This window comes from Miniopterus natalensis, chromosome 2 (assembly GCF_054644295.1).
Source record: "Miniopterus natalensis isolate mMinNat1 chromosome 2, mMinNat1.hap1, whole genome shotgun sequence".
In the NCBI taxonomy this organism is placed as follows: domain Eukaryota; kingdom Metazoa; phylum Chordata; class Mammalia; order Chiroptera; family Miniopteridae; genus Miniopterus; species Miniopterus natalensis.
In genome coordinates, this window is record NC_142082.1 from 39,240,663 (window position 1) to 39,259,406 (window position 18,744).

The 18,744-nt window shown below is 41.4% G+C and overlaps 1 protein-coding gene across 1 annotated transcript in view; it reads right to left on the bottom strand.

Moving 5' to 3' along the window:
* Nucleotides 1–1,567: 1,567 nt before the first annotated feature.
* The window catches only part of GPC6 (glypican 6), a 1,010,768-nt gene continuing 993,591 nt past the window's right edge, over nt 1,568–18,744 (bottom strand). The window contains exons 8-9 of the mRNA XM_016224122.2: nt 9,939–10,114; nt 1,568–6,004 (exon numbers count right to left, since the gene is read on the bottom strand). Of these exons, the coding sequence (XP_016079608.1) occupies nt 5,802–6,004; nt 9,939–10,114 (379 nt within the window). The 3' untranslated portion in view covers nt 1,568–5,801. The remainder of the gene's footprint in view (nt 6,005–9,938; nt 10,115–18,744) is intronic.

An 18,744-nucleotide genomic window follows, 5' to 3' on the forward strand; every position in this document is an offset into this window, starting at 1 on the left:
TTAATCTCACTGTGCTTCATTTTATTCAGCATAAAAACAGGCATTACTATTCCTACTTCATAGAGGTCCTATAAGGATGAAGTACATAAAGATATTAGCATAGTTCCTTGCTAAAATGTGGTTTAAAATGCTAGTAAGTGTTACCAGCAGGGCTGCTGCATCGGGATGGGTTCTTTCAGGGTTTTGGTTTCACCAGGTGGTAAAAGACCACGGCTTTGGCCATCAAACTTAACATGGCTGCAGCAGTTGAGCTCTTTGACCATCTCCCACCACCGACAGCTCACTTGTTGGTCCCCAGCTACACTGGAGTACTCAAAGATCATTCCTGAGCTGAGACTTTGGATTTGATTTTTCTCTGCCTGAAAATCTCTATTCCCAGGTCTGCACAAGGCTGTCTCCCTCCTGTCATTAGAAAACAGCTCGATTGTTCCTGGGGAGGCTTTCCTGGATCACTAATCTTTTGGAGTAGATGCATGTGGATTTTAAGTCCTTGGTTCACCCACACTTAACCTAGGAGTGCTATAGAGTCCTCTTTTTTTTTCCTTAATGCTACATCCAACCCATCATTAATCTGTTTGGCTTCACTCTGAAACACATTTTCAGGCTCTGGCTAGGTAGCTAGGTTGGTTAGAGCATTGTCCAGATAGGCCAAGGTTTTAGGTTTGATTCCCAGTCGGACCACATACAAGAATCAACCAATGAATGCATAAATAAGTAGAAGAGCAAATCAATGTTTCTCTCTCTCTCTCTCTCTCAAATCAATAAAAAAATCAATAAAAATATAAAATAAAGTAAATTTTCAAACCATTCATGTGGCTCAACTATGGCCTCTTTCAGAAAGGGTCTCCTTTCCATTAAATTGCTTTCAGTTTATTTCCAAATAGAATTTGTTATTTTCTAGTTTTATAGATTAAATTATAATTCCTTAATTGTTTTGTAGATATCACTTTTCTCAATAGAGACCAACATAGTCATAACACAAACTAAGTTATAATATTGCTTACAGTTAAACATTATATTCTTGATAACATTATTTATATGGGTTCCTTTATTTAAAAGACCATCTTGAAATATATGATGTATCTATAATAATTATGGTTAGCTGTAGTAAAAAGTGAATAATTTCCAACTGGTGGTTTTGACAACCAGTGATCAGCACCTGCAGCAGGTTTCGTAGAGAGTAGGAATTTAATAAATACTTGTTAAGCGAATCTTTAACATGTTACTGTTAGTTCTTTCACATATTATCTTATTTTTCTGACCTCATAAAGTGAGGTCAGTTCTTAAGCCACTAAATTTTAAATTAGAGAAGAAACTAATTCAAAAGATGAGAGATTATAGTATATTCCACATGTGTTTGGAAAGTTCTAAATATTCTAAAGTTTTAAAAGTTCATGGATTCAAATGCCAAGTGTATTTAGGTGAGTGGTGCTAATTTAATCTATGTTCCTTTTCTCTTCTTTTGTAATATTACAGCTTCTAAAAAGGTCTCAAACAAAAAAAAAATATAAAAAACTCTGAAATTTAGACTATGACAATAATTAAGAAAATGCAGAAAGGGCACTGGTAGATTTTTAAAAACTATTTTAATACAAGATTAATAGCAATTTTCTATCCAAATCAGAAATGAAAAATCTTAACCCAAATAATATTCATTTGACAGTCACATAAAATTTTAGGTTTGATTGGTGCACACATTTTTCCTGCATGTATATTACGCTTATGCACACAGAGACCTCACTATTAGGCCATCGTTGGGCTTCCTTTCATGGAAGTACCTCATTGCAAGGCAAGGTCAAAGATTCCAGTAGCTACTCAACTTTGAATGCAGTTCACACGGCCCCATGCTAGGCTGAGTCCTTGTGTTGTAGCAAACCATGACATAGCAAGGCTCCAGAATGCATACAGATCAATACTCTAGTTGTATAATTTGGCCTAAAACTAAACACTAGCTAATGTCTCCACCAAGGAGGAACATATCGCAAATTTTTAAGTTAGGGTCTCCTTTACTCTTCTGCTGGCAAAGCTAAACTGTCATTTTTTGTTTGTTTGTTTTGTTAAAGTTAAAAGGTCTGTTAGTCACTGTAAGTAAATGAAAATGAGTTTGAATTTTCTACAAGTTTTGGATAAGTCAAAACTTGCATTTGCTAACACTTTCACCTTTAATCAAACCACTTGACAATTAGCCTTGCAAACAGAAGTAACAAAAGAATCACAACTCAGGAATTTGCTAAGGTTTTACTCCTCCTTGGGGACTTTAGTTGGTGTTCAGTGTCTAGCCAAAACATGTATGTAATGGCTAAAGAATTAAAGTAGGCTAATGTCTGCAGCAGGGAATATAAATTAAATAGCAGGGTTCTGCATCCAATAATATTTTCAGTGTGTGTGAGTTATAGAATGCTCCTTTTATAATTAATATAGCTTGTCAATGAATAATAGTGTTTTTCAGTGTAGACAAAGTAGCATTTCCATCCCTTACAATTAAAACAAGGTCATACAAGATATTCATCTGGGTAAGTCACTGTAAGGGAGTCAGATTGCTATTGCTAAGGCTGTTCTAGGATGGCTATAATCAAAGTGCCGACTTGACCTTCATTAAGATGACAGAAGGTTGTCATGGCTGTCCTTCAGTACAGAACCATAGCAGAGCTCTAACTCATGAATCTGTAATTCATTCTCCTCTGCTAAAGACTTTAGCCTCTGTTTAGCTTTTGTTATAACATATACAAAGTATAATATACACCAATTACAGACGTGTATTTCTGTTAGAAAAATACATATTATAACTAAACATGTAAATAGAGGCACTTCAATAAGCTAAGTGTTTGCAGTTATGAGCATCACCCAACAGTTTCTAGTGTCCGACTTCAGTGAGCCCATTCCTCTCTACTTGTAACAGAGGTTATGATGTCATTACAGAACCTAGAGGACATCAAAGCAAAGAAGTCAGGTCATGAAAAACAATGCAGCATCATTGCTTCCCCTATCACGATGCTGAAAGGAGAGAAAGTAATTTGGCCAGGAGTGGGATGGGGTGAGGTGAAATTCCAAAATACTTCTGAAATGGGGTAACTGGATTAAACTAATTCTCATAAGGCAAAAAGAACCCCAAACACCCCATGTTAAATTAGTCTGAACATCATATGACATAGTAGGATGATGATAAAAACCAGAAAGTACAATTTGAATAATATTTTGACCACCTTCATGCAGGTGACTAATATTGTGGCATCATTAACTGATAGTCATTTCAGCTCTCTGCCTGGCTCATATGGATCACTATTTCTAACCATTATGAATAGGTTAATAACCAAGGTGCTGACACAAATGAAACAAGTGTTTATATGTTATCTGTGTGTTTAGTATGTACAGAACATGGGTTCATATTTGTTAACACAATGTGTATTCACACACATGCACAAAATCATTTGGGGGTGAAAGCAAGGGAAAAGCAAGGCATTCTGATCTGTTTCATAGAAGACAATGCAGACATATTTCAAAAAGGAAAGATTTGGGGTTTAAAGCCATAAAAACAAATTATTACTCAAATATTCTGGCAAATCAAGGTTGATTTAATTTGTATTGCACCTTAATTATTTGGAGAAAGACAATACTGATTTCTGAACATACAATGAAATGAGCAACATAAATGATTGGTTCTTCCTAGAGATGTTTTATGTGGAATTGTTGACAGAAAGCCAAAGTTTGGTAGTGAAATGTTTTTCTAGGAGTATGTAACGCTGAATTAGGTTAAGTGTTGATTTCATAAAGATTTACATGAAAAGATGCCACAAAGTCTCTCAGAATCCTACGTTTCCTATTTCATTAGGCATACAATAGCAATAGATGCTTCTAAATACTTTCAGTTTTGCAAAAGTGCTCAATTATACTTAATACTATTGTGCCGCATATGTTCTACTTAAATGTGATGACTAAATCAATAACTAATTATAATTTTGATGAGAAAGGGGATTGAAATATACCATTTACATGTTATTACTGTCAATGGGTTAATTAAAATGTGACTGTATACTGTGATGTCTTAAAACATTACTTTTCCCAACCCTAGATGTGTCATAAAAACCAAGAAACACATGGATAGCCAACTGTATTCATAAAGCCCCAGTTTGGTTTATTTTGCTTCTCTCTGCCAGGGGGAGCACAGGGCCTAGCTTTGCCACACTTGGTGGACCAGTTAGGCTGTGGCTCTAAATTGGCCTCTTGCATTAGGACATTTCTCCAAGTGCTAAACAGGAATCCTAGGCTGAAGGCATTGTACATGAAAGCAATGGTTTTGTGTGAAAAACACATTCTTTACGCATAGTTTCCATCACCGGTAAAGTCGTACACACCCATGGCTCTCTCCATGAGCTCGATATGGTCAGGAGCATCCAGGACAAAGCACGCTCATGCAAAAAGGGTGTGCCCTGGCAAACTTTTTATTAAATGGACAGTTAGATACGTAAAAAGATCTCTTTCTTGATTCTTGGTGCTCATTGAAGAATCCCTTCTCTGAGCAACACAAAACAAGAAGAGCTGGTTGACAAAACATTTTTGTTACAAAGGTGTGTCAACCCTGAGCTTGGAATTAAGAAGTTAAAATCTGTGATTTATATATATATAGATATAAAAATAGATGATCATACTAAGACTAAAAAAGTGAAAGAAATCTCCATGTCAATACTATATATATATTTTTTTTGTCTTGACTTTTTCTGTTGTGAGTTATTTTGTAAGAGAATGCCCTTGTGATGCAGAAACCAATTGACACAAAGCAAATAACTAAAAATGAAAACTCTGCATTGGATGGATCTAATTATTTATCAGTTCTTTAAAAGAAATCTTCTTTTGAGAGGGTAATGAGCACAGGGGCAGAAACTGAATTAATGTCCAACCTGTGGCTAAAGCAAAGCAATTGTATTGTTGATGATTATATTCAATTCAGACCTTTGAGGAGGAGGATTTAATGGGGGTGTCCACTAGTAACTGAAGATGAAGGGGAAAAATCTGTGCCAATTGGATCCAGTGGACAGACATTAAGAGAACTGAGGAGAATGGTCCCATTACTGCAACTGAAATTGGGCAGGGTGAGAGAGAGAGGTGCTGAGTTGTAGCAATATTTTACGTCATATTAAAGATAGAATTCTAAATTTAGTACCAGTACCTCTAAATCAGTTTGGTGTTGTGTGGTCAGAGTGCAAGACGATACCTCCAAGACAACGGTGTATTTTCACTACACTAAAAACAGTTTGAAACTTTCTCCCCACAGCATTTTTTAAAGCCGGATGAGTCACAGGAAAGCTTACACTGGGAGTTCCTGGCAATGATGAACCTATACTGTTAAAGCTCTTTTATTTTTTCTCTCTCTTGTTTGCTTCTTTGTTGAAAATGCTGTTGTCTTGGGGTTTGGCCTGATTTTACAAAGAAAATTCTTTTCTTCCTATTATTGTTATTTTTCAGTTGTTATAAATGGGAGGGGGGAAAACTCACAACGTGAGATTCCTTTACTTCTGCAGCATAAAAGCAAATGAAGGTAAGAAAATCTCCTGGTACGAAAGATTTGAGTAAGAATTCTCTAGAATAAACAAGGTCCCCACAGATAGAGAAGGAAATAGGAAGCAGTCCAGTCTGGCACCCAGTACTCTTTGGGAAAACAAAACGGGAGGCAGAGTGCAGTACTGCTCTTCTCATAGAAAACGGTCAGTTTTTGTGGCATGGTCCATTGTCCAAGAGTGTAAGGAAAGAAGTGAGTTGGCTGTTCAAATAGCTAAAATGCAGTTTCATCTGACCAATAACCGGGATTATCTGCACAGTCTCTGCAGTGCCAGGACGACGCAGGCGAGAGACGCTGAGAGCAGGGAGTGGCCGAGCTGGGCTGCAGAAGAGTCCACTTCCCTCCGGTCGGGATCTACCGCGGGGGCCTCCGTGGTGACAAACTCAAACTCCGTGGGGCACACGTCATCCATGCACCCACTGCCACTCCCCGAGCCACTGGATTCATCGCCTGGTGTGGACAGATGGACAAAGAAAGTTAGAGCACAACCTGGGAAGACTGGAGGCACGTGACAAAATTGGGCATGGTAATGGAAGGGGACATCTCCCCACGGAAATGTCCTCGCCCTACCTCAACAGGTTTGTGCTGGGCAGCTGGGCTGTAAGAAACACAGTAAAATTGATATCCAGAGTCACCCACTAAGGAACACGTAAATCCCAAACCTAAGGAGTGGCCATACCTGCCATGTTGGCATTGAAAAGGTATTTCTTATCCTGGCCAGTGTTTAAATGACTTTAAGAAATTCCATTCTTTGCTCTTTTTGTACCTCAGAGCCATTGTTCTTAGTGGTTCTCATGCTTTTATAAAGGATTCTGGAAGAATGTTTTAAAGTAAGGAGGAGTAATAGTTAAGCAGAGGAAAACAAACGCCGCAAGTGGGAACTCGGGGAGCAGTGCACACAGTTGTGGGAGGCGCAGGTTATCATCGCTCTTGACCACTTTGTTCCTCCTCTGCTCCTCTAAGAACAAGGACAGACCTTGTGTCAACCAGCCTCTCCCTTTAAACCAGGGGTTGATTCATTATGGCTTGTAGGCCGATCTGGCCTGCTGCTTGTATTTGTATAGTCCACAACCTAAGAATGTTTTTTATGTTTTCAAGTGTTTAAAAAAAATCAAATGAAAAATAATATTTTGTGACATGTAAAAAAAAGTGTCTGTGTGAAATCTAAGCTTCAGTGCCCGTATAGAAAGTTACGGGAATGCAGCCACAGCCAATCACTTACACACTGTCTAATTCTGTGTTCACATATGGCCCTCAAAGCTGAACATATTTAATATCTGGACCTTTATAAAAAAAGTTTGCCATTTCCTGCCTGAAACCAATGCCCAGGTGTCCAAGCAGTATGTGGTCTTAGTGCAGCTCCTTTCTTGCTTGCCCGGAGTGCCTCAGGGCCTGCTCTATTCCCACTTCTTACTGCTTGGTTCGTCCTGTCTCATAAACCCTGTGTCTCAGACCTGAGCCCCAGGTCAGGCTCCATCAATTACTAGCTGGTGCAACTGTGTAGTTTACTTGTCTTCTTGTTTCCTGTGAGTCCCCTCCATCAGAATGTAAACTTGTTGAGGTGTGGTCAGAAACTTTGTGTAACTGTGCACTTCTGATCCCCATTGCCTTTAATGGTCCCTGGCATACAGCAGGTGCTCAATAAATAACTTGTTGAGTAAATCAGTGTGCCTTGGGCAGTTTACTCCACTTCGGTCATTTTCCTCATCTCAACACATAGGGACAATAAGATTTACCTTGCAAGGTATGCTTGAAGACACCCTGATGAAATGTGCGGGGACACCGAACCCAGTGCTCACAATGATGCCTGGTGGAGAAAACGTTTCCTACAGCAAAGGTGACCTAGAGTTTAACTTGCTGTGTTTTAAGTGAACTATGGCAAACCAGTTAGCCTTGCTGAGGCTCTGTTTCTTCTTCTGTAAAAATGAACATAATCCTATTTCTTTCACAGAATTGTTATGGGGCATAAATAAGATGATGTTCCTGGGAGGACTCAGGAAATTGTTTTCCTCACTTGCTCAATGATTCCATCCAATAGCCCAAACTCCTCCCTGCTGGCCCCCAACGGTGATGAGCTTGCTAAGCTGCTCCTGAAAGACTGGTGCCACCTCGGCTGCTTGATGCTACTTAAGTAAAGCTAAGGCAATTCAGGGACTTTTCCAATGTCTCCTGGATGAGAAAGGCATAACTCATCACAATTTTTTTCTAAAGGGACATCTAAATACCAGATAAGATAACTTGAATATACTATATTAGGTTCTTAACATTTTCTCTGATTCATCTTTAGAGGCCTTTACGAGGGGAAAAATGCCCATTAACTCAGAGATATCAGAATTGCTAAGGGGATTGTTCTAAACACTAATAATTATGAACCAGAAGTAATATAACCTTTACAAAAATATTAAAGTGATTTAGAATATTAAAAATGTGGTAAGCAAATGATGACAGGGGATTCCAGATGAGAATAGTAATGGCCCCATCTCTTTCTGGAAAGGAATCACAAATGCAGGAGTGATTTTTAAAAATGTGAAAAGCAATAAGGGTGATGATAGCTAGAAGATGTGCTAATGGTTTGTATGACCCTATCCTCAAATCAAGGGTCAAATTTGGTAATTGGGTTAGAGTTAAGTGACTCTCTTAACTATTGTGGATTTTTATTTTTTTTAAAGGGGAAATGGAGGAAAATCTTTCCTCAAGGACATTCCCTAAGCACTGCAGATTGACATGTATGTAACCTCTTCAGGTAAGAGAGGAGAGAAAACCACGGCCAACATCAACCAATCCTTATGCCTCTTGAATAATTTATTCCAATAGTCATTATCCAGATAATAAAGCATTTTGTTAGCTAGAGAGGACAGAATGGATAAATGGAGATGAGTGAGGCTAAGTAATGAGCAAGGGAGAAGCAAAAAGGGCTAACACCTTGTGTAATAATGTTCTCTTCTGAAGAGGAGAGGAGAGGCTTAGTAAAGAGCGGAGAAATAATGGGACGATCTGAGACATTTTATAACAATGAAGTCTATTGGGTAGGAAATTATCCTGCATTTAGAAAGTTAATTTTTGTTATTTAAAATAGAATAAAGCACTAAAAATTTTCTTCAAGGGACAGCTCGGTAGGGTGATGGCTAAGACTTAGGTGAAACTTCTTTCTACCTCATTAATTCAAGTACACAAGTATCACCTTTGGCTTAGTGATCAAATTACAAAATCACTGGCAACTCCATATCTCATGTTCAAGAAATCTTTTCCTGAGAACTGTCTCTGTAAGGGTGCTTGCTTAAACACACACACACACACACACACACACACACACACACACACACAATAACAACAAAAAACAAAAAGAAAACTTGCCTTAATAATTATACATCTTGAAACCATTTAGGCAGAACCCAAATATAGTTTCATGTCAATGTTCTCTTAGTAGCCTTTCAAATAACTTCCAATGCTTTTATGATATTGAATAAAATAGTCAAGTGTAATATTGAATCTATATTTGACTATTTCTCTCAATATTTCAGATATGAATGTCAATGGTTTCTATATGTGTATGACTGGCTAGAGAGAGAGAACTAATGCAGTTGAATCCATGGCACATGAGATATTATCTTGGGTCCAAATATGGCCTCAAATAAACTTCCCAACTACCTCTGAGGCAGGGCTGCTTTCCTTCCTACAGAAGGGGAACCTGAGACTCAAGAGATAATTTGGGCCCTGGTGGGTGTGGCTCAGTGGTTGAGTGTAGACCTAGGATCCAGGCGATCAGGGTTCGATTCCTGGTCAGGGCACATGCCTGGGTTGTGGGCTTGATCAATGAGTCTCTCATCATTGATGTTTCTATCTCTCTCTCTTTCTCCCTCTCCTTTCCTTTCTCTGAAATCAATAAAGATATATTAAAAAAAATTATAAAAGAAAAGAAATAATTTGGTAAAGACTCAGGCTCATAAGTGACAAATCAGGGATTCCAGCCCAGCCTTGTCTGAGTAATCTTTAGAACGTTTTCCTTTTGGTGGTTGGAGGTAGAGGGAGCAGGAGTTTGGTGCAGAGACATAAATGTTAATGGGGAAAGGAGAAAGTGAAAACATTACTTTGTTGCTTTTTCATTAATGGATCAACTGGCAGATGAAACTCAATTTTAGCTTTGGTACAGCTGAATGCAACCCACTAAAACTTAGTGGGCTGCATCCTTAAGAGCAGCTATGATTTTATTAGTATCCTAAGTTTTGTGGATCAGAGCTTTCTGTCCAAAGAACTATAAACAGCTTTGCAGATTGGGCAAGAATGACACATGATGAAAGGTGAACATTGCTCTTGAATAAACATGGTGGTATAATCTTTAATGACCATTGTTGACTCTGGAGATTACTGGTAAAGACTTTCTTACTTGTGTCCTGGAAGTTGACGTCATTGCCATTGTATGCATTCTTCAGTTTGTTGGTCATCACACGAAGAGCCATGATCTGTTGCCTGATGAAAGTGTCGGGCCGAGTGATGTCCACATCCACCTCAGGATTGTTGATCTGGTTGGTCAGCCCATCATTCATGATCTCAGGCAAGTATCTGCAGGACACAGAGGGAGAAGACAGATGAGGGTGAGGCAGGAGGGGCCTTGAAACTGGATTCTGCCACACTATTTCTAACAGTGAGCCAAAACCTCGGCAGAAACGGGACCCAGTTTCCGGAAAAAAGGTCAAATAAAAATATGAAATAAATTTTCTCCAAGGGAGATAGGGCTAAATGGCTTCACAATAATTTTTTAGATGGCACTGAGTTCTTAGGTAGGCTTGCCTACAAATGAATGCACAATTGGGGACTTACAGAGATTATCATTTAAAATTAACTACTCTTTCTCCCTCTACCCCAAATGTTGATACTTAAGAACTTGTAGCTTGCTCAACTGTCCTGTTAATTTTGCTAGTAAGAACTAAACTTGTAAATTACACATGGTCTTAGAAAGCGCTCTTTTACGAGGATGTTCTTTCTCAACTGAGAAGGCCTTAACCTCAGATTTTTTAAAAAAGCCATCTTTGGAAAGTTTGAGAAGTCACCAGTGATTGCTGGAATACTTGAGGTGTCCATTAGGGTTTTTATCTTGTAATAGAATCTTGGGTCTAATTCATTATCATGTAAAATAGAAGGTAAAATCTAATAGTTCTTTCATTTTCTTACTTGTACTGAAATGGCAAATTTACATTAATATTTCTTTTACTTGTAGTAAAACATCAAAACTGTCACTTCTTCAGCATCAACTGCCTAAGCTGCCAGGTGCATTTATACCGGGGAGACTAGAGACCTGAGAGTGCTTGGCGCCCCCTCTGACTTCTTACTCTCATGACCTGTCAGCTTCCCTTCCTCCCACTCTTCTCCCGCCTGCTTCGCTCCCGTTTCCCTGTCCCTCTAGAGCGCAGACAGCGAGAGCAGCCTCACGCCGACGCCCCTGTTCTGTCTTTCCTTTTAGTGCATTCTGCACATGCTGTCTGATGAATCTTCATAAAATACAGCTTTCATCATGTCGTTCTTCTGTTTAAAAACGTTTGATGATAGTACCTAATGTCCACCGAGAGCTTACAAAAGCCAGGAGCTGTCAAGCACTTGGACGTGCATTTAAAATCCAGCCTCCCAGCAAGTCTAGGAGTTAGTACTATTTTATCCCCAATTTGTACAGTAGAATACTGAGGCTTAATAAGGGAAAAGTAACTGTGTAAAGTCACAGAGCTAACAGCTGACGAAATGATGACTGAAGCCCGGGCAGCCCAGCTTCAGAGCCCACGTACCCCAATGCTGCATGATTCCTCCTGTCAATCCTAAGCTACAACCCACACTTTAGGCCTCGGCGAGCACAGCCCGTCTCCAGCCCGTTTCTCCTTTCCCATGCGGCGGTGCTCCCCGCCAGGGGCCTTTCCTGCCTTAGAGTCTGCTCCCTCTGTAGATCTGATGCCAGCCTGTCTGTGTACACCTTCTCCCTGCCTACAATACTCTTTCTCACTTAAGTTCCAAATATCCTGAAGACCCAGGTAAATTCTCACTTTCTCCATAAGACTATTTTCCAGCTTTTAGGGATCTGCCCATCCTTCTGAACGGCCGCCAGGCTCAGCGGGGCATTCTGTACACAGCATAAAGCCACCTGCCGAGGGAGTGAGGTGAGGCTGGAACCCAGCCAGGGTTCTGTGCCCACGAAGCTATGCACTTTTTATTTTAGAAAGTTTCAATATATACCAGAGTGGAGACAATAGGAAAACAAAGCCCAAGTACCCACTACCCACCTGGGTGCCTTTTTCTAATTCCTGCAAAGGCTCTATATTTGTCTGTGTCCTGGTAAGAAACAAGGGCACACTCAAAGGGGTAATAAAGAGAGTTTAAAGAAGAGACTTTTTATAAAGTTGTGGACAGCGTTGAAGGAAACCAGCACAGGGCATCGAAGAATCATGGGGCCAGACTGCACAAGAACTGAAAAGCACAGTCAGGTGCCAAAAGACATGGCAATGGCCAAACCTAACCCATCATTAGGGAATGATATCCTGACTTCTCTAGTCTCTCCTTCTGACCTCTGGCTGCTGACTCCCATTGGCCAAAACCAAGTGGAAACCAGCAAGCTAGGGGACCCAGGTGATGCAGTTGGTAGGAGTTCTCCTCAGGGCACAGACCAAGGTGGAGGGCTGAAGAGTGGCTCTCAACGGGAATCAGCATATCCAGCACAGACAAATGATAGGCTGATGCCTAATTGCTATGATTATAATTCTTTTACTGCCTCTAATATTGTTGCTTAAAAGCTGAAAAACACTCCTTTTCCTTATTTTGTGCTTCCTGTTTACATATTCTTGTACAATATACTAATAATTCTTCTCTTTCCTGCAGGTAATGTTCCAAGTTCCAGAAACAAAAGGCTCTATCCATCAGTCTCCAAAAGAAGAAATAGGAACACACAGAGAAACTTGCATTTAAGCCATTTTTCAGCTATTGAAATCTAATGCACGGTGGCTTTGTGTATGAAGTGGTTCACCCATTTTAAATCATGAGTAAGCTCCATGCCTTCATCCATATCTTGGACAACGTTGCCTTCTCAATGTTCACCTCATGATGAATAATAAAGCACACAGAGCGCGCTGCAAGTTCTTTTCCAAGAACCTTCACAATATTTACTGCCTTAAAAATGTGCTAATTGAAATTTTTAAAAAGTATTGGAACTCTCTCTCTCTTTTTATCTCTCTCTCTTTTTTTCCTCCCACAGTGAAGACCTTCTGTGCTGCCTTTTAATAGACCTGGTATATCGATAAATTCTTCTTGGATTCTGAGATTGTCTTCCTGATCTAACGTCTAAAATGTGACATTGGATTGACTATATTTGGCACTCGGTTATATGCGCTGGGCTCTGTGGGCTCTACCGCATGATGAAAGCCCACTGGAATACACAATAGCCAGTTCGGACCAACCTTTGCTGGCACTGGAGCAGAGAGGGCTGAAAGGTGACCGCCGGCCCTGGTGTTGCCCTTCCACATTTAGGACAATGATTCTTGCAGCCGGACTTGTGCTGAGTCAGGGGAGAGCTTTGTTTCTTTCAGATGCTGTGTGCGCCGCATGGCTGGCCGAGACTCATTTATCAGACTCTGACGGCTGTAGCTTACACTGGGAATGGTCCCCCTGGGAGTCTGAGCGTCCAGGAACAATAAGAGACTGCCAAATACACCCAGCCTCTAGCTGTGCCTACTGATGTTCAGCCACTTACAATAAAAACAAGGAACAATGCACCCGTGTCCTCAGGAACCTTTTCTCCTTTCTGTGTATTCAAAGGGTAACTTTAGAGACAATGTGGAAACTTAAACTGAAAAATACCGTTGAACAGGAAAATGGCCATTTTGTTGCTCCACAGTGCATCCTGAGGTCAGATCTCTGGATGGCCCAGGTTTAGCCTGAAGGATCTATGAGAGCCCAGGTCAGCACAGGGACCCAGGAGCCCATTTATCTGTTGCCCATCATGTTTGATCTCTTTCTATAGTGATCACATACTGCAGGAATGGATGTAGCTTTGAGCTCATACTATTTTTCAGTTTATTAGTTTTTGCACCAGCTCTTTGGCCTGACAGCATTCTATTTTTGCACCCTCACAGTTCTGGGGGACATGGAAAGGAAGGAGAATCTTGCTATAGGTAGCTCAGGTTCTGAGGCTGGATGCACACTCACTTGGGGCAGGAAGAACCCAGAAATAAGGACAGACAAGGTCGTCATCGTTTATCAATGTTTCATGCTGTGGTGGGCCAAGTGGGTGGCACCCATGACCAGTTAAGCATAGTTTCCCCAGTTTGGTTCCTTTCTATTTCACAATGGCATGTATAGAGACTAAATCTTTGGCAATTTTGCAGAATTATTTTTCTTCACATCTGCTATGGTCTGAAAGTTTGTGCTTCCCCCCAATTCATATATTGAAAACCTAAAGCTCAAGGTGATGAAGTTATGAGGTGAGGCCTTTGGAACGTGATTAGGCAGAGCTTTCATGACTGGGACTAGTGCCCCCATAAAAGAGGCTCCAGAGAGCTAGCCTTGCCCCTTCGCCACATGAGGACACAGTACGTCTGTGACTCAGGAGACAGTCCTCACCTGACCATGCTGATCTTAGACTTCCAGACTCCAGAACTGTGAGAAATAAATTTCTGTTGTTTATAAGCTACTCCATCTCTGGTGTTTTGCCATGGCAGCCAGAACAGATTAAGACATTTAATTTCATATTGCTGATATACGCTTCCTAGATCACACCCAGACATTGTAGCTGCTTAGGGTGGAAGAGCCCCAAGAGAATGTAGGGGCACTGACACAGTGAACCTTGTGGGTGGCTGCAGGCTCTGTAACAGGATCCTCCCTGACAGTGTTGACAGCCTCTGTCACCTGAGAGGCATTAAGCCTGAGAGACAAAGACTTGTTCCCACAGAAGTGTCCCACTGGCCAGCCACAATGCTTGTCATTGCTAACCTTCAAAATCACTCCTTTCAGTTGAACCAATGCTTCCAAAAAGACCTGCTGATATCTGAATGTGCTTGCTGGGAGGAGAGACACATTCACTAATCAGCATTCAGTATTTCTCATCCACGTTAATGCAGGTAGTTGTTCTGATGAAAGGAGTTGCTTAGGGAGGGAACTGGACACACACTCTCAAGACCTAATGTGGTTTGAAAGCCAGTCAAGTCTGAGAGGTGGCTACTTGTGAGGAAGGTTAGCTTGGTGGTGCCCATTGGGCTGGGCAAGAGTCCAAGTGGAAGCTGGGCCAGGAATGGGGAGAAATGGGGCTCCTAAGTACTGGTCTGGGCTTGTTTTCAGGTGTCTGACATTTCCTCTGACTGCTCTCTCCTCAAGGCACACTTTCGATGGCGAAAGCAGTTTCAGTTTTGTTTGTTGCCACAAATGAGCTCCATTCAATACATGTCTCTAGAGCAAGTTCTAATTCTAAGTTACATATTCATTGCCCTTCAATGGGTTTAAGAGTTGTACTAATGTAAGTAGATATAATACCAATAGAGGCTCCAAAGTCCTTATCTGCAGTTCCAAAGTTCAAATGTCTCCAAAGTTCGTTTCCTGCAGTCCATTGATTACCAAACTTTGATCTGATCTGAAATGAGGCCAACTCGAGTCCTCATTTCTCCCACTTAGTGTAAATAGTAATGCATTTTGCTGCAGACATGTACTGCGCTTGATTGTTGAGTTCCAGCCTCAGACTCCACTGGGAGCACCTTATAAAAAATTTATGTGCTGTGATAATATTCTAAAATCAAAACAATTCTGAATTCTGAGCCACACATGGTCCCAAGGATCTCAAATAAGAGATTGTGAATCTATGGCATCCATAAGCCCTTTCAGAAGCTTTCTTAAAAATCTAAGTTTCTACTTCACAATCATTAGTATGGTTATTATTTAAAAAACCCAAAACATAAAATAACAAGTGTTGGTGGGGATGCGAGGAAATGTAAGTGCCTGTCATTAAGCTTTTGACTGCCCAGGAATCCATTTCAAAATACATCCATCTCGAATAAACATAATGCCAGCTGCATGACCCAGTTGCCAGCAAAATAATCAGGTGACGAACTAGACCACCCCGTTTGTGAAAGTCCCCTTTCAGAAAGCCTTGGGTAATCTAGAAACTGACCACTTGAGGGACCACACATCTCCTTTCCCATGTTCTAATTCCAGCTCTTATGCTCTGAATTAGCCAATAAAGAGTGAACCCTTGAAACCTTGGCCACCTTACCCTCAAAAGCTAATAAAGGCAGAGCCCCACATTCTCTCCCCCCTCTCTCCATGACCTTGCTCTGTGGCTCCCAGGCATGCCAGGCCTCCCCCAGGACTTGTGAGTAATAAATCTTGTTCCTCAAAGTTCCCTCCCTGATGGTTTCTTGCTAAATTGCCGTGATCATAATAAGAACCATAAGAGCGAACCCAGCTGAAAATCTGGGCTCTGGTGGGGGAAATGTCTGTGGAACTTACTGTGAGTGGTGTGTGACAGGACCATGCAGCAGGCATTCCTGACCAGAGGCAATACCATCAGTAGACTTGAGATCAATGGAACATAGACAAATTGGAAGTCTTTCTGTATAGCTAGAGGGAATGTAGAAAGGTACTGGAGTTGTAGAAAAGAGTATGAAACATGGAATTACCATATGATTTAGCAATTCCACTTCTGGAATTATCATTCCAAAAGAATTGAAAGTAAGTACTTGAACAGATATATGTACACCCATATTTATGGCAGCATTATTCACAACAGCCAAAAGGCCAAAGCAACCCAAATGTCCATTGATGAATGAATGGATAAACAAAAATGTGGTAAATCCATAGGATACATTCAGCCTTAAAAAGGAAGGAAATTCTGACACATGCTACTACGTGCATGAACCTTAAAGACATCATGAGGCCTGAAATAAGCCTGTCACAAAAGTATAATTACTATATGACTCCACTTATATGAGTTACCTGGAATAGTCAAATTCACAGAGATGGGAAGTAGACTGTTGGTTGCCAGGGGCTGGGGCTGGAGGACTGGAGAACATTGAATGGGTGCAGAGTTTTAGTTTAGGAAGATGAAAGAGTTCTGTGGGTGGATGGTGGTGATGGTGTACAATAAGTGAATGTACTTAATGCCACTGAATTGTACACCTAAAAATGGTTCAAATGGTAAATTTTAAGTTATGCATATTTTACCACAATTTGGAAAACTCTGTTTTAAGTATAACCTTCTAAAGTTCTTGCTATACATTACTTTTTTCCCTTTCCATCTTTCCTGACTAGGAAGTAGAGCCACTCAAAGTATGCTATAACTTTAGGCTCAAGTGAATTGATAGATTCTCAAAGACTGTTAAGCCAGAGATGTCTGTGGCATTGGGTACTTCAGAAAAATGTGACACTGAGATGTGGTCAAAGGCACAGAGACCGACCCAGGACACCTGAGATCTCTGAGGCCCAGCAGTGTGATCACGGGCAAGTCACAGCTACTTTATACAATTATTTCATATGTTCCTGTGTATATAACACCTTATTTGCTTCATAAGCTGCCATTTTGAGTAAAAGTATATGAAAATGCTTGAAAAATATAACATACTGCGCAATTCTAAGACATTCTCATGAAAACTAAGTTGTTAGCACGGCTCCCTCGAATGCCAAGCTTGTTTCTTAGGACTGGCTGACAGCAGCAGACTCTGGAGTTTGCAAGTGTAAATTCTTGTAGAGGAATGATCTCTGGGGCTCCCCTCCAGCTGGAGAGCATGCAGGAGGTGGTTCGGGAATTCTTGGAGGACATAGCAGCTCGATTCTTTGACTTGGCTCCTAGCTCACTGGCAGGAGCTCCCCAAACGCATCCTTCCTTGGTAGAACTGCAGTCAGCAAACTGCAGCGCGGGTAGGAAAGAAGACCCACGAGCCAGGTATCGGGGCTGGGAATTGGCGACAGCAGCACGTGTCCTTCCTCCTACTCGTAGCCAGTTTTCACCGCTTGCAGGAGGTGCCCGCAGGGTCCCTACCTGGCAGGACAGTCAGCCTCGTGGGGGCTTCCCTCGCGAGTACACCAGAGAAGGGGCGCGGGCGGTCAGGGGCGCCACGTCTGACAGTTGCCGGTTCCCTGCCCTGGCTGGTTTCCCACCTTGCCGAGGTGTTTCCCGCCTGGGTATGCACTGGATGTTTTACAATTCTTTCACATGCAGCGAGAGTGCTCTGGGACACTTTGCAATCAGGCTAAGACAATATTGTCCTGCCAGATCTGCCAAGCCACTGCCTTTGACAGATTTCTCATCCCCATGCATCGTTTCGTCCCTCTTCCATCTGCTCAAACTTACTCATTCATGACTTGCTATTTTCTTTGCTTAGTCAAAGCCCTCAGTGGCTGCTGACAGTGACTGATCTCTTCTCTAGATTTTTTTTTATTTTTAATTTTCCTATTTCTCACCATTTACTGTATTCACCTCCTGGCATCAGGGAGGATTTCCTTGGGGTGCAGTTATTTCTGTGAGGATCAGGTGCCTTAAAAGACAGCAGAGGCTCCCTACAAAAGCTCTGTTTCCAAAGGATCCAATCAATACTCGTCCCTCATTGAATCTTGCTTGCCTCCTCCCAGAAGGCATTTTAAAGAAAGGACAGAGGGACAGCTACAACACTGGCTTACAAGGAGTGAAAGTGGAAAGTTATTTTGCTAACTTTATGGGGAGAGAGAGGAGTCTGAAAATAACTGACCCAGGGAACCTGAAGACTCTGTAATGTGTGTGCTCTGTCATGAAATCCACAGGCTGTTACTGGGACTTGCCTCTCGGACTGGCTTCAATTGATGTTCTTCCTGCCCCACCCCACCCCTCCGTCCCCCATACCTCTTTCCTTTGTAACTCCCATGAGTGTACAGAAAGAATCCCCCTGAAAAGAAAACAACCCTCAATGTAATCAGACATGGCTATCTCCTCAAAAAGCAGAATCTACCTCCAGAGGAGCAAAAGGAAGGGCTTATATGAACCAGGGCCTTTCTTTTTTCTTTTGGGGCTGCCTGACAAAGCTCTGAGCCGTGTATGCTAACCATATAAAAGTTTTATTTCCTTCTCAGCTGTGCTTTCCTGCCTCCCATCTAATCATTCTTCTCTCGCTTTTGTCCAGACGGCTCATTCTGGCCGCCCGGCTGCCCGGAACACCCTTCCCAGCGATGACGGATGGCGGCAAGCAGCCTCCCAGGGCCTC